General features: G+C 42.0%; 1 protein-coding gene across 1 annotated transcript in view; it reads right to left on the bottom strand.

Annotated features, from left to right (window-relative positions):
• The window catches only part of bckdhb (branched chain keto acid dehydrogenase E1 subunit beta), a 51,459-nt gene extending 41,107 nt beyond the window's left edge, over positions 1-10,352 (bottom strand). The window contains exons 1-4 of the mRNA XM_079345118.1: positions 10,105-10,352; positions 6,681-6,758; positions 4,444-4,512; positions 876-1,009 (exon numbers count right to left, since the gene is read on the bottom strand). Of these exons, the coding sequence (XP_079201244.1) occupies positions 876-1,009; positions 4,444-4,512; positions 6,681-6,758; positions 10,105-10,300 (477 nt within the window). The 5' untranslated portion in view covers positions 10,301-10,352. The remainder of the gene's footprint in view (positions 1-875; positions 1,010-4,443; positions 4,513-6,680; positions 6,759-10,104) is intronic.
• Between the last annotated feature and the right edge of the window lie 4,344 nt (positions 10,353-14,696).

Below are 14,696 nucleotides of genomic sequence, written 5' to 3' on the forward strand. Positions count from 1 at the left end.
TCCTCATGGTGCTGAAGAGAGCTCGGGTCACCCTACTGCTCAAAACACCAACACTCAACCCGGTTCAGGTCGAAAGCCACAGACCGGTTTCACTTCTGCCTTTACTGTCAAAAATACTAAAGCACACAGTCTTTAATCAAGTCTGTGAGCTCCGCTCCAGAAATGATTAGTTGGACCCAAGTCCGTCAGGCTTTAAGCCTGAGACTGCCCTACTGTCAGGAACAGAACGGCTCAGTCCTCAATTCTCAAATCCTACTGTCCATAGTCTCTGAACTTGGCATCTCAGGATCTGCCTTCAGCTGGTCCGTGTCCCACCTCTCATGGACGTCTTTTCAGAGAGCCTTTCTCCTCAAGGTGCCCCGAGGCTCAGCACTCGGGCCCCTCTTCTCTTCTCCGTGTTCAGCACTCCCTCTGGACCAATCATCCTCTCGCATGGTCTTCTTGTGGTACATCACTATCCTGACTCTTGCCAGATGACACAAGAAGACTTTACACCAGACGGAAAATTGGATACATGGGCCTTACATGAATTTATATCATTGGCCAATCAGGTGCAGCCCAAGCAAGCAGACTAACAGCAGTGCTTCCCCGAGGTTTACAGCTTATGGGGGTGCACAGTGGTTAGTGCGTGCGCCCCATGTACGGAGGCTGTAGTCCTCTAAGGGACCTGGGTTTGAATCTGAACTGGGGCTCCTTTTCCTGCACATCATTTCCCATTATTTGTTTATTATTAACTTGACCTTCTAGGGGGTCGGGCTACCCCCCCTATAATAATGGTTGTGGAAAGACTGAGGACCCTTCCATTAGTTTGTGTCAGTACGGTGTCTATAGTGAACATTAGAGCGGAGTGAAAACGTGGCTGCTGCTCGTCTTACCTGGTCAAACGCGGGATAGATGTAGTCAGCGAACTGGATCTCAGCGATGGCTGTGGCACCAGCAACGGCTACACCGATACCAAATCCCACAATCCCCTGCTCACACAGAGGAGTGTTGAAGACTCTGTCCTTGCCTGCGGGGAAAGAGAGGAGGAAAGGTCTGAGGAAGCAAAAAAGCGTCACAGGGCGCAAAAAAAGAAGCTACTGGAGGACGCAGCTGACTTTTTTTTGTTTTTTTAAAATCAAGTTTCACAGATGTAAAAGTCTTCGTGAACTTTTACAGTTTCCGGCGTTGCAGCAAGCCGTCATTGCTTGGTTAGTGAACAGCTCAGTGTATATGATGATTTAATTAAGACCATAATTGTAGAGGGTGTCCTCTGAATAGCAGGCTGTTCTGAGAACAGAGTGAAGCCCAAATACTACACTTGAGTGATGAGACTGCAAAGACTCCTCTCTCTTAAAATGCCATGCGGGCCAGAAATAAATGAAGTGACAAGCTGATGAGTCCTCCTCGGCTGTAACTTACCAAAGCCGGGGATGCTTACACAACCCCCACAGACTTCAAAAACTGAAGCTCTTTTTCCACTCCCCACCCTGTAATTTGAAAAGAGAGCTGCAAAAAGCGGGAGTCTATATTTGGGCAGAGTGTTTTATTTTTGCTCTCATCTTTGTGTATTTGCCAATCTAACCTTTTTTTTTTTTTCCCTGTCATGCTGTCTGAAATTAAAGTATGCCCTTATGTGCCCTTTATGTGCGTGCTCACAAAGTTCAGGAAGCCACCCCAGCCCGTCAAGCCCTTCGGGAAAATGAACGACAAGTGATTAAAATGTAGAGCTGGACTGCTAAGAGAGAGGCGGACTTCAAACGCGCAGCTTCATGAGAAAGTGACAAATAACAGTTCAGGGCGTACGTCAGTGTGTTTTCGAAGCAATGAGTAGTTTGGTTGTTGTTTTCTTGTCCCAAGTTCACCGAGTCGTTTCTCATGAGCATGAAGTGAACGGGGGAGTGGATCTTTGTACACGTCTTGTTCCTCTGTCGGTCACACGAGTCAAGAATCCATCCTCACCAAGACATGAAGTTTGAGTCACTTTAACATCAGGGATGAAAACCATTCACCATACTGCGTTCACCATATGATTCTTTTACGATTTATTTTACAAAATGAGAGTGAAGACAAATTAGGACTAAAAAAAAAAAAAGGAAGAAAAAACAGCGATGCACCTTTTATTCTCTTTGGCTCTTGCACTCGTTTGAGCAAGCGGGGCTACAAACCCGCTTGTTAGTGTGGTTTGGCTTCGTAGCTACCATGGCAACGCCTTCCTGTTCCGACCAACCGCCTGACGCTCACCATTTTACCGCGATTCATTTTTCAGTGTGCCGATGTGAATCTTGACGACTTTGAATCGTTTCTGTTTGTTTTTTTTTAACTGCCTCACCGTTAATGTTTACGTCCCTATTTAACATCCTTTTGTCCTGACACAAATGCTGCTCTTATTGTAAAAGGCTTCACACACACACACACACACACGCGCACACACACACACACACGTCTTAGGAAGAGCTAACCAGAGCACAGGGTCAATGTGTGCTCTTGTTTTCGGAGAAACAGACGGAGCCAGCAGCCAGCGACGGGAGGACTGAGTCACCCAGGTGAATGCATCCGCCTTGTTTCAACAAAAAAAAAAAGCCATTCATATAGTGTGTCTACCCATTAACCTCTGTTCTGTGTAATAGCAGTGGGTGGCAGAGGTGTGCTGCATCCTTTCAGTAGTGAGAGGGCTACAAACAGCTTAGCGTTCATCACTGTACAAAAGGACGAGATGGAAAATAATGATCCCTCTCCAAAAGGTCAACACTCCTGACGTCAATGAAAACACAAAAATAAAGCTGCCTTCTGACGAAGACCACATTTCAGACTGAAAATGTACCAGATCAACTCCAATTAACTCAAACCAAACATACCACCTCAGCTAGTATACTATGAACATCATCATTACATACACTGAAAACAGTGATAAACATAGAACTGCTGTCCCTGCAGGTTTCTGAAATGCATTGAGTCGCAACCTGAATCTATCTGAGGACACACCGGGCTTCCTTTTCTTCTTTAAAAAAAAAAAAATCTTCCATGCAGCACCAACCTCAGATGAAAAACAGCCCCTGCTTTGTGGTTATATCTGCTCTCCGTGTGATTCCTGTTTATTGTCTGGCTGTCAGGTGCAGAATCAAACTGGACCTTCCAGCGTCTTCTAAAGGCCAAATCCTCCCTGACTTAAGACCACCAACAAGTCGAACCGGAGTCAAGTCATTGTTCTCTGCCAGTTCACACTTCAAAGTGAGTTGCTGAAGACGTTTTCTTGAATGGAAGAACCATATGAAACGTTTAGTAGATTGTTTTTTTTTATGGTTTCTATTAACAAACTGCACACCTACTGTCAGGGCTGGATTGGGAGAAAAACACTGGCTGCTAGAAACTGACCAAACCTGAGGCAGCAGTGGCGCCCTAATGCACCCACTGTTACACAATATTCAATTGATCAAAAGTATGAAAGAATGAGACACAGAAAGAGATCTTATGTTCAGTATTCATCTTCGTTTATCAAACTTTATATGGCAGATTTTATGGGTGTGTCTTTATGTATTGTCTTAAGCTAAGGCTTCTTTGTTTCCTGTTTGGATTCAAAAACTGATTTTGAAGGAGAGAAATTAACTCCCGTTTGATCCGACTCACGACAGTTAATGAACTACAACAAAAGAAGAAGAAAAAAAGAAGAAAATGTGTGATTGTCCCGTGTTGGAGCAGGAGGCGTTTGGGTCTGGGCTGATTCTTTGATCGTGGGAAGTTTGTCGGTCAACGTCATACCATGAACTGTGCAGCCATGCACGTTACAGTAGAAAGCATTAAGGCTCCAGTCATATCTTATACAATGAACGGTGGCTGAATTCCATTTAGCTGCGTTTGTGTACACTGGCACACGGTCACATTATGAACGTTTAATGAGTTGTGCTCTGCCACAGTGGAGAGATAAAATGTCTGCTGTGGATCTGTTAAAAAGATAATATCTGATTTCATGCTTCCTGCTGGACCAATAAAACACATTAAGAACAGAGCAGTGGAAGTGTTTGTCATAATAATGAAGAGACAATTGACCACCAGTCAGAAACACACTGACAGCGTTTTACACGTTTTGACACATACAAAGAAAAGACGTTAACAACATCCGTGTGATTAATTCACATGTTATTATGAGCATATCAAACAGCAGACTGTACACTGACAGAGATAGGCACTGACACATTATATCAGCTCATGTTTATGAGGAGAGTCTGCTGTAAAAGTCAGAGCCAACAGATCCTTCTGGTCCTCTGGGTGAACACTGAACACGAATACGACAACGTGAGGGAAGCATTCTTTACAGTCCTCTGCTGCCATCTAGTGGCAGAATCATGCAAGTTCATAAGAAGAGGAATATACTGATACCCTGGGTTGTTGTTTTTTTTTTATAATAAATTCAGCAGAGCAGGAGATGCTGTTCATTAAAAGGGATTCAAAAGGGGAGGAGCTTACCATATTTGTCTCTCAGGCCGACTGTGCATCGAAACACTCCACCGAAGGCGACGTCTTCCCCAAAGATCACTGCAGATAGAAACACCGGAGAGTCAGTATCACATGACTTTCTACTTCTTCAAGGAAAGTTTAAGGACTGTATCCATCTCAAACATTTTTGATCAATTTCTCAACCACCTCTCACCAATCCGAAGGAGGAATGAGGTTAAGGTTTTTGGTTGGCACCAATGCCGAGTCTGCTGGTAACGTAAGAGGTCTACAGATCCAATCTTAAACCTCAAATAAACTTCTTACACCTTCACTGTTTGTAATTATTATTTATTTTACGTTCACCTTTGTCTTATGTTACATGTTCGGAATAATCAAACTCATGTTTGCCCTCCTGAACATTTCAAACATGTCTGATATTATCAGGATGTCTACTTTTCAAACAGGAGGAGCTTGTTCTCCAAGCTGCTCCGAGCCAGCTCTGATGAAAGCTAGCATGTAACTGTTGCCAGGTCATTAACAAGTCTGTTATTAACTCTTACATGTTGTAACACAGACTTGTGTTCTTGTTCTTTTCTTCATGAAAAACATCTTCATAGCAGACGGTAATTCTCTCTGTTTCATTTGCATCCGTTTCCTACAGTGATCAGGTTTGATCTGACTAGGATCGTCTCAGTGAAGATAAATACACTGCACATCTAAATAAACCTTCTATAGCAGGTGAATGTTCCTGGGAGAAGGTAGGGGCACTTCTACATGTGGATCCCAGGAGGAGCAGATTTAACCGCTGACCTGTCTTTTAAGAAAACGACCAACTGCAGCACTCTTTGGGCTGACGCGTGCATTACATACAGAGGGCGCATGTTTGATTTAGATTCTGGACAATATCTACTCATTCTCCCCTGACGTGATTCAACCTCATTTTGTTGAACTGTATGTGATTCTTTTTTTTTGTTTAACTCCTGAAGAATGCGACACTTTTTAATCCGGTAGATGTCGCCGTTGAGCACCAGCATGAAACCGAAACGACGCCACGCGATGCTGATACGGCTCAGACAACATCACAGCCTGCAGGACTCGGGTGTCACATTGGAGACAGTCATGACTGTTTACAGTATTTTCAGATGATATCCTGGATGTCTGCTGTATATATGTGTATCTTTGTTGTTTATGTTTATCTTTTCTAGTCTTCTGACTACTCAAAGTGCTTTTACACCGCCTGTCGCACCTACCCGTTCACACACTGATGGAGGTCGTCACAGAGGTCGTCACAGAGGTCGTTATGTATATTGACCATCACGAGTGAGTGATCTCGTTCACACGGCCCTGATGCAGCAGGGGGAGACATTCGGGTGTCTCGTGTGAGACATTACATGGTCTTCCTGGAGCCACCAAATGGTCTGTGAGAACAGAGGTGCCAGAGAGCCACAGGAGGGCATCCTCCTTCTCAGACAGTACCATACAAATGTAAATAAAGATGTCATTTTATTATCATCAAAGAGCCACTGTCTCCACAAGGACAGGATATACCAACATCAAAGAATCATTGTAATGTAAAGATAATGTTTTATTACCATTTGTCACTGAAAGTAACTTCCCCTCTGTATAGTATGTAAGATAAGAGTTTGACAGAACGCTGCGGACTGCGGTCTCCTCTCCACGCTGCGTGTCATTAAAGAGATCTGATTCAAACGCTGAAATCTGAAGTTCCTCAGAGATTTGTCAACTCTCTACCTCACAAAGGAGAATTTCCATGACACTCGCCCGAGGACACATGGGACACGTTTCAGACAGGAGCTGGGGATACTATAACCTTATAACAAGCCCCTCTTTGTGACGTCTATTCTCTGTATATTTCCAGCTTGAAGCTCATCAAGAGAATGCCAAGAGTGTGCGAAGCAGTAATCAAAGCAAAAGGTGGCTACTTTGAAGAACCTAGAATATAAGACATATTTTTATATATAGTTTATCGTTTATAATTGTATATAATTCCACATGTGTTAGTTCATAGTTTTGATGCCTTCCGTGTGAATCTTCAATTTTCATAGGTCATGAAAATAAAGAAAACTCTTTGAATGAGAAGGTGTGTCCAAACTTTTGGTCTGTACTGTATACATATACATATATATACATACACATATATTTACATATACAGAATATACATATACATGGTTGTTTTTGTTTAAAAAGGTAAAAAGGAGAGTTCTAATTTTAAAAAAAGCTTGAAATGTCCACTACCTGTTACCTACCTGCAGTTGGATCGCTGGCGAGAGTGTTGTCCAAGGCACTGGTTACTGACTGGAACAAGTTCATCTTCTGGGTAGGACCTGAAAGGTTTCATGGGAAAAAAAAAAAAAGACGAGCAACATAGTTTTAGCCGGCAGCATGAAGTTGTAGTTGTCATTAAAAAAACATGCCACCTGATGCTAGAGTTGGAGACAATACCAGTCTATGACTAGAAGACAAGATATTTAAGGTCATAAGGTCCTCAGCCACCCCAACACTATATAACACATTTGCTTTGAGCTGGAGTTAACCAATGAGGCAGCAGCAGATAAAAATGATCACATCAGGGATGACTCACTCAGGAGTGTTTACCTCGGCTGTATTTTTAATTATGAACATCATTATTCACATCTCGGCTCAGAGTTTTAACACAGAGGGCTGTTTCCATGTTTCTGCTTCAGGGTCAAGTTGTAAAATCAAAATCACTTGTTATAGAACATTTTACTCCATGTGTACTATATGCGATTATGCGTTGTACAAAGATCTCATAGAATCTGTCATATAAAATGTATCTGAAATGTCTTAAAATACTACATCCACAGCCTATCGGGTGTTTTGTTTTCCATCATTTCTCACCGTCTGTACATGTGGGAATAGTCACCAAGGCTCTTTCTCACTAGATTCCATCTCTTTCTCAGCCTTGGGAGATGGTAAATCGTCACGTAGGGTCTTTTTCTCACACTAGGGGATAGATCGTGCCCTGCCAGGTGGGCAGTGGCTCTATGTGGCGATGGGGAGTGCTCTGTGTAGTGTGATGGAAATGTATAAGTGTGAGAGAGGGGTCTTTGAACGCTGATTCTGCCTTCGAATAAATGTTCATAGAGACCAGATCGATCTTGGTTTTTTTTGGGGGGTTTTTTAATAGATCTTCTCACTCTTTATTTTCACTCTTTGGTAATGGAAAAAATTCCACAACACACTGAAAACAAACGGGATAATTCCAGTGACAACACGTCAAGTTTAGAACTTGATTATTCCGACCTCTGAGCGAGGATCTTATTGGAATGCGAGATATTATTCCTTCTTTCCGGCTGAATGATCGCATTGTTGGGAAACTCTCATAATGAGGCATAGTGCAGCAGATCTGACATCCTGGTGGTTTAGTGGATTCATTTTAACAAGTGGCTGAATAAACGCTCCATGAAGTGGTCACAAAAAAAAAAAAAAAAAAAAAAAGGCCTGGAGTCTCATTTATGAAACAGCTCTGTAAAGGCATGCTTCAAATAATTCAGATGTATAAAACCGTTCGTCCAGCAGCCGCCTGGATCGGTCCCCATTCAACCAGAACCGCTCAATGCAAAGCACCTCATGAATGGAAATATAAACGAGCGTGCAGTTGAAAGGTTTCCAGCAGAAGAAAACAAACGTTCTGTCCTGAAGGTGGAGGTGCTCGTGAAGAGAGAGAGAGAGTCCATGTCGGTTGTTTGCTACAGCAGCGTCTTTCATCACAAACTAAAGAAACAGGAGAATCTGACGCTATGTTGTTTCTGCACTCCCGCACATGTATCACAACTGTCGGCCACATTTGATTGCGTCAAACTCTGTCTGCACTGTGACTCATTATGAAGATACTCAGGCCTCGTGTTTGTATGGGAGATGGCCTGACTTTTTTTGTTTCAACGCTACAGAAGTGCGAGGGAGTAACGAGAAGGTAAACCGTGACCTCTGTGACTCTGGGCGTCATGCGACCAACTCCACTTTACTGAAACTACAAATCACATTTGATAATAAAGGCTCAATGTTGGAAAATATTAATACAAACTGTCTGGAATGTTGTGTTAGTCTGTATTTGTCTATCAGGGGTTGAGTTAAGTTCCAGTCTCTCCCTCTGCACTCAGAGATAATGAAGGTGAGCCAACACTGAGTGAAGACGATGAAATATGGGGCAGACTCTTTATCTTTAATGTGTATATCAGTATAACAGTTACTTATGGAAAACTACATCTTTTAGAACTTGCCTCATGTTTCACAGGTTTATTATTTGAACAAACTCGTCCTCTGGTTTTTATCTGATCATCTCTGACTCGTCAGCTTGTTGAAGGAAACTCAAAGGATAGAAGTGCTGGCAGTTTGCAGTCATCAAAGGGCATTGCTATGGCGACAAGTTTAGATGTCTCGCCATTAAAGAGGACTTAGCGGCAGGTGTGCACACCGCTCTAAAGCATGCTAACAATCTGAACCTGTAGCATTTCATCAAGGGGGGCAAAGTCTCGCCTCAACATCTCAAACTGTTATTACCCAGCTGTCAATCATCTTTCTGATCTGTGTGTGTGTGTGTGTGTGTGCCTGATTGGAGTGTGTGACTGAAACACACAGCTGTAACTTTTGTACCGACGTCACGGCGCCTCCCACTGGCAACGTCGAGTAGTGTTGCTAAATCATTTCCCACAAAGTTAAAGGGATACTTCACCCATTTGCATGAAGCTGTGCATCATTAGAAACATGGTAGTAGTGTTGAATTGGATTCACGACCATTCAACACTACTACCATGTTTCTAATGATACACAGCTTCATGTAAATGGCTGAAGTATCCCTTAAAGACATCCTGCTAAATTTCACTTCAATGGCCAGAGATTGGGAGTAATCATTTTTGTGAAGCTGAAAAGGTTATGTCTAATGATTTGATCATGTTGACGCTTTTTTGGACCCATTTTGTAAAACCAACAGTAAAGGGGGCAATTTAAAAATGTGGAAAAATGGCAATTTCTGGGATTAACTTCTTCTTTTAGCTACAAGCATCAAATGGGAAAGATCATCTAACAGGGACTGACTATCTATTTATCTATATATGTTTTTTCTTATTAAAAGGAGAGTAAGTCATCCAGCTGTTGTCTTGCAATATAAGTGTTTGTTAAACAGACAGACGTTTGATTAGAGATTACTTCTGAACACATAAAAACAATGACGTTTAAATGTGTTCTCACTGCATGTTCTGTGTGTCTCCTGCAGGGATCACTACAGCAGGCAGCACACTTTGAGCCTGTGCCTCCACCTTGACATGCACTGAACTATACTGCTTCTATTATGTAACTTTATACAACAGTGATGTGGAAACTTTATCCTCAAATGGACATACATGGAGAGGACTTTCCGAGAGATGGGAGACATCTAACTTCTCATCTTTAAATTGTGTACTCAAAAACAACAACAGAAAACAGTGTCATTTGTCTGCTATAATGAATGTCTCCACGGGAGCTTGAAATTTTTAATTTGACAAGCGTTCACTCTAAACAGTCTGAGTCTTGAATGACAAACACTGGACAACATCATTCAGAAGGTCTCATGCCTCCTCGTTCAAACCCGTCGCATTTAAAGCTAATCTCAGTTAACTTTCAACTGTTTTAGTGTAAAGTTCGCTAACATTAGCCGGCTAGCAGTAAACTCACCGTATTGTGTCGGGACGGGGTCAGCTTGGAAGGTAAAGTGCGACGCATGTCTTCGTTGTGTTTTTGTATGGGAGCTGCAGGTCGGCGAAGTCTTAAGCAATGTGGCCCCAAAAGAGCTCGGAGCCCCGGTGCCAACATTGGAAATTGAAAGTTTGGAGTGTGCACCTCGGATGAAAAACCGTGCCACAGCCGCCATCACTGTTGTTAAGGCTGACAGGAAGGGCAAGATGAATCAAAGTGCGAAGATCGTCTATTAAGGTGAGAACATCCCCACTCGGTATGGTAGAAAGACACGAGTTTATGTTTATACTAATAATTATGCGAACTCAAACCGGACATCTTACATTTTTGTTTTATTTGGCTTATTTTCACTACATTTTAAGCCTTAGCAGAATTGACACAAGTGTTTTTGAATCATTATTATAAGTTGTATTCCTTGCAGTACTGGTTATGATATTGTACAATGGGGTAAATAAGTCGGCGTCAGCATGTGTTCGGGTCAATAATTCTAAGAATTTAAAGAAGTTTTTTTTTTTTTTTTTTTTTAAATTAATTAACGTTTTTCTTTGGTGAAAAAACAACACATATTGATAAAGACATTCGAAAAGGGCCCAGGAAAGGAAATGAACACTGATTCCCTGTGGTACCGATAAATAGCATCAGAGTGGTACCTCTTGTTTCTCTCTCTTCCTGCCAGCCTCTCGGTACAGAAAACGATATGATTGGTCTAAAAGGAGGGCGGTGTATGCGATGCAGTCAGAGCTCACAATGCAAGTGGGTACGCTTAGAGCCCTTGAAAGTCCTGTGACAAAGCCTACAATGGTAACAGAAGCCTACACAAGAGTCAGTGTTAAGAATAGCGAGAGACTCATAGATGTCAACAAGAAGCATAAATGTCAGGGAATTGAATTAATTGTATTTAACAAAGTAACAGATCAGTAACTTCCAAACCGTATGATCATACCTGAGTCTGACACTTCTTCTGTCACTCTGACATTACACTAAACCAAACAAGAATCAGTTGCTTTGGTATTAATTCCAATAAGACACGTGTATTCTGAAGTTAAGTTAGTGACAACACGATTCTTTAAAAAACCTAACTGAACCAAAAATCAATTCACACACTCACCATTTACACACAACTTTTTGTTTGTATTTCTATTTAATTATCATGTGTTTTGTAAAAAAAACAAAAAAACAAAACTGACGATTTAGAGCAGTATTTTTGATATATGTTTTTTTGTATTTCTCTAATTATTCGATTTGTGGGGGAAACCGGAGCGACCCCACATGGAGGGGAAAGGGGTATGGGATATTGGTGGGCAGGTTATTCGAGGGTTAATGATGGGTCAGAAGGATTTCTCTGAGGATTGGTGGGCTCTTACTTGTTCTTCTTCTAACTCTCTGGTTTTCTGAATGGCGTGTCGTAACTTGGCGTGTCGTAACTTGGCGTGTCGTAACTTTTTCCAGCATGAAGGCTCCTGTGAAGTTGTTGGTACCTCTTGAGCCTTGATATCCTCTCTCTCAGCCTTTAGCTCAGTGGAAAGATTGAAGCTGACTGGGGTCTTGAGTTTTTATTTTTTCAAGCTCTTTTATTTAAAACATCTCGTCAGCAAAAAGTTTCTGTTTGTTTTTCAGCGCCTCATTCTCTTTTTGGAGCTGTTTCATGATGCTGAGCCGAGTTTTCTGCTCTTCCAGCGGCTTCAAGAGATCTCTTTCCTTTTCAGATGAATGTTGCTGCTGGATGTTGATCTCCTCAGCCATCTTTTGACTGACAGCGCTCATTTCAACTCTCAGGTTTGAAATGACACACTGGTCCTCCATGGCTCTGTCTGCTTCAGACCGGACTTCCTGTTCAATTTCACTTTAAAGAATGTCTGCCTGATGTCGGACAGTCACAATCTCTGCATCATATCTTTCGCTGAGTTCGTGGTAGGAAACTTGGGTGCTCTCCTGTTTTTCTCTCAGAAGTTTGCTCTGCCCTTTTTCCATCTGGAGGTCAGCAGTAAACTTCTCCTGACTGGCTTTACGTTCCTCTTTCAGCACCTCATTCTCTTTTTGGAGCTGTTTCATGAGGGTGAGCTGAGTTTTCTGCTTTTCCAGGAGAGCCCTCTCTTTTTGACAGAATGCCTCATTTTCATCCCTCAGATTACTTGCTAGTCCTTCAACAACTTGTTCTCCAGAGACAGTATTTTCTTCTCAAGGTCAGGGTGATGGATATCAGCCTGCGGAGTGTCAGTGGGAGCCTCTTCGATTTCCTCTCCTTCACATCTCCTTTGCTGATTAAAGAACCCACCATCAGCCTCAAATACTCTTCTTGAAGAAGTTTCTTGGACATTTTCTTTACAGAGTCCTTCACCTCAGCTTTTAGATGAGTGATTTCAGGAGTGTCGACATCAGTGGAAGTTTGTGGCTCCTCTAGATCCACTTCTTGCTCAGAATCTTGTCTGATCAACTCTTCTGTCAAATAATTGCAAAACATGAATCTTTTCTTTTCCTTCTGGAAGCTTTCCATCTCTGTATTTGAGGGCTGTCACATCTCCCCCATGTGTACAGGAGAAGTCCTCCTGATGTTTGCATATGACTTTGGGCTCTTTTTCAGAGTTCTTCTCCCTTTGTCTCCCATTTCTTCTTTTGGGGCATTTTGATTGATTGGTTGAATCAGTGTTAAAAGTAATGTAGCTGGTAACAGTTTGCACTTCCAATCAACAGATGTGTCAATGGTATTGGTTATCACTAAGATTTCTCTTTGTCTATTTGTCTCACCTCTGACTGACTCGTTGCAAAAAGTGAACTGACTCAGCTGATAAAGATATGCCTATATATATATATATATATATATATATATATATATATATATATACTGGAAACATTGCCTTTCTTACACATTAAAGTTCCATTTCATTTTTGATTTGATTTGGAGTTCCACATTTGTTTATTTCTCCCAAAAGTAAAAAAATAAATAAATAATAATTTCAAATGTGAACAATAAATTAACAAAAAACGTACAAAAAGTTACTGTAAATCACCTAACCATGTTCATAAATAGAGGTTTTCTTCTTTCTTACAAACAATAGTGTACACAAAGTACACAGGACAAAGGTGAGGGCACAAATATAACTAACCCTCCAAGAACAGCAGTGGGCCAAAGCTGACCCAGAATAAAGGTCCGTTTACACATTTTCATTCAGTAAATTCATTATTATACATTTTTAATCAACTTGCTGGCTCGATGAGTTTAAAGTAGGTATCCAATAGGTGTCTAGGTTCGACAAATTTAATATGCAAGTTTTCATGAGTCTATTTTTTCTCGCCGCTCACATTAATGAGACAGACGTGAGATATTTAAAAGGACTTTAACTGTGCCTCACAGTACACAAGAGTCAGTGTTAAGAAAGGCTGAGGTCTAGGAGGCGCCTGCTCAAGGAACTTGGACTGTGAGACTGAAACTTTAAATTGAGACACATTTGTCTGTATGTACAAAATAAGAACAAACCGGACAAGGTTGGTGAACTAGGCAGCAAGATAACCGGGTAGCAAATGTGCTGCATTTGATAGATACATACCTGATAGACATTGAATTTCGCCATCAAGATCACGGCTGACCCTCTGCACCCCTTTTGGTCGGATTATGCACTCTTGACTTCAGGGTACAGAATGTCCAGGATGAGGACTAAAAGAGGCATTACATCGTTTGTACCCCGCAGCATCCAGCTGCTTAATAAGCTCTGATCATACAGAATGTATTTGACACTCTGCACTTTATTTAACTTGCTACTGGAATCCTTCTTTTAGTCATATGATGCTTTAGTGTGTTTTATGTGCTTGTATTCTTTTGTGCCGTCTTGTAAATGTTGGTTTGTGTAGTGTTTTATTCTCTATGCAAGGTAAATTCCCAGAGGGGCAATAATGGTTTCATTCATTTGAGAGATCACAATAGTCTTTTCTCTCTCTTTCAGCTAAGATCTTGGAATGAGCCTTTTTTTTTAGAAATATTAGAGATCTCATTGAATGAAGTGAGACTTTTGTTCTCAGGAGTTTCTTTAAGACAAATGGTGAAAATCTGTATGTACAACACGCACAGGATCCCCTGCAGTTTGCATACCAGGCAAAGGTGGGCGTGGACGATGCCATCCTCTATCTTCTACACAGGGCTTACTCTCATCTGGACAAAGGGAGCAGCGTGATGAGAATCATGTTCTTTGATTTCTCAAGCGCTTTCGACACCATCCATCCCCTCCTACTGAGAGACAAGCTGACCGAGATGAGGGTGGACTCGCACCTGGTGAGGTGGATCACGGACTACCTCACAGAGAGACCACAGTACGTCAGACTGAAGGACTGCACATCTGACACTGTGGTCAGCAGCACCGGAGCACCACAGGGGACCGTGCTCTCCCCCGTCCTGTTCACCCTGTACACCTCGGACTTCCAGTATAACTCTGAGCTCTGCCACATGCAGAAATACTCGGACGACACTGCAATAGTTGGTTGTGTCAGGGATGGACAGGAGGAGGAGTACAGGAGCCTGATCGAGGACTTCGTGACGTGGTGCAGTGCCAACCATCTGCAGCTAAACACCTCCAAGACCA

The sequence above is a fragment of the Symphodus melops genome (assembly GCF_947650265.1).
Source record: "Symphodus melops genome assembly, chromosome: 5".
NCBI classification, from domain to species: domain Eukaryota; kingdom Metazoa; phylum Chordata; class Actinopteri; order Labriformes; family Labridae; genus Symphodus; species Symphodus melops.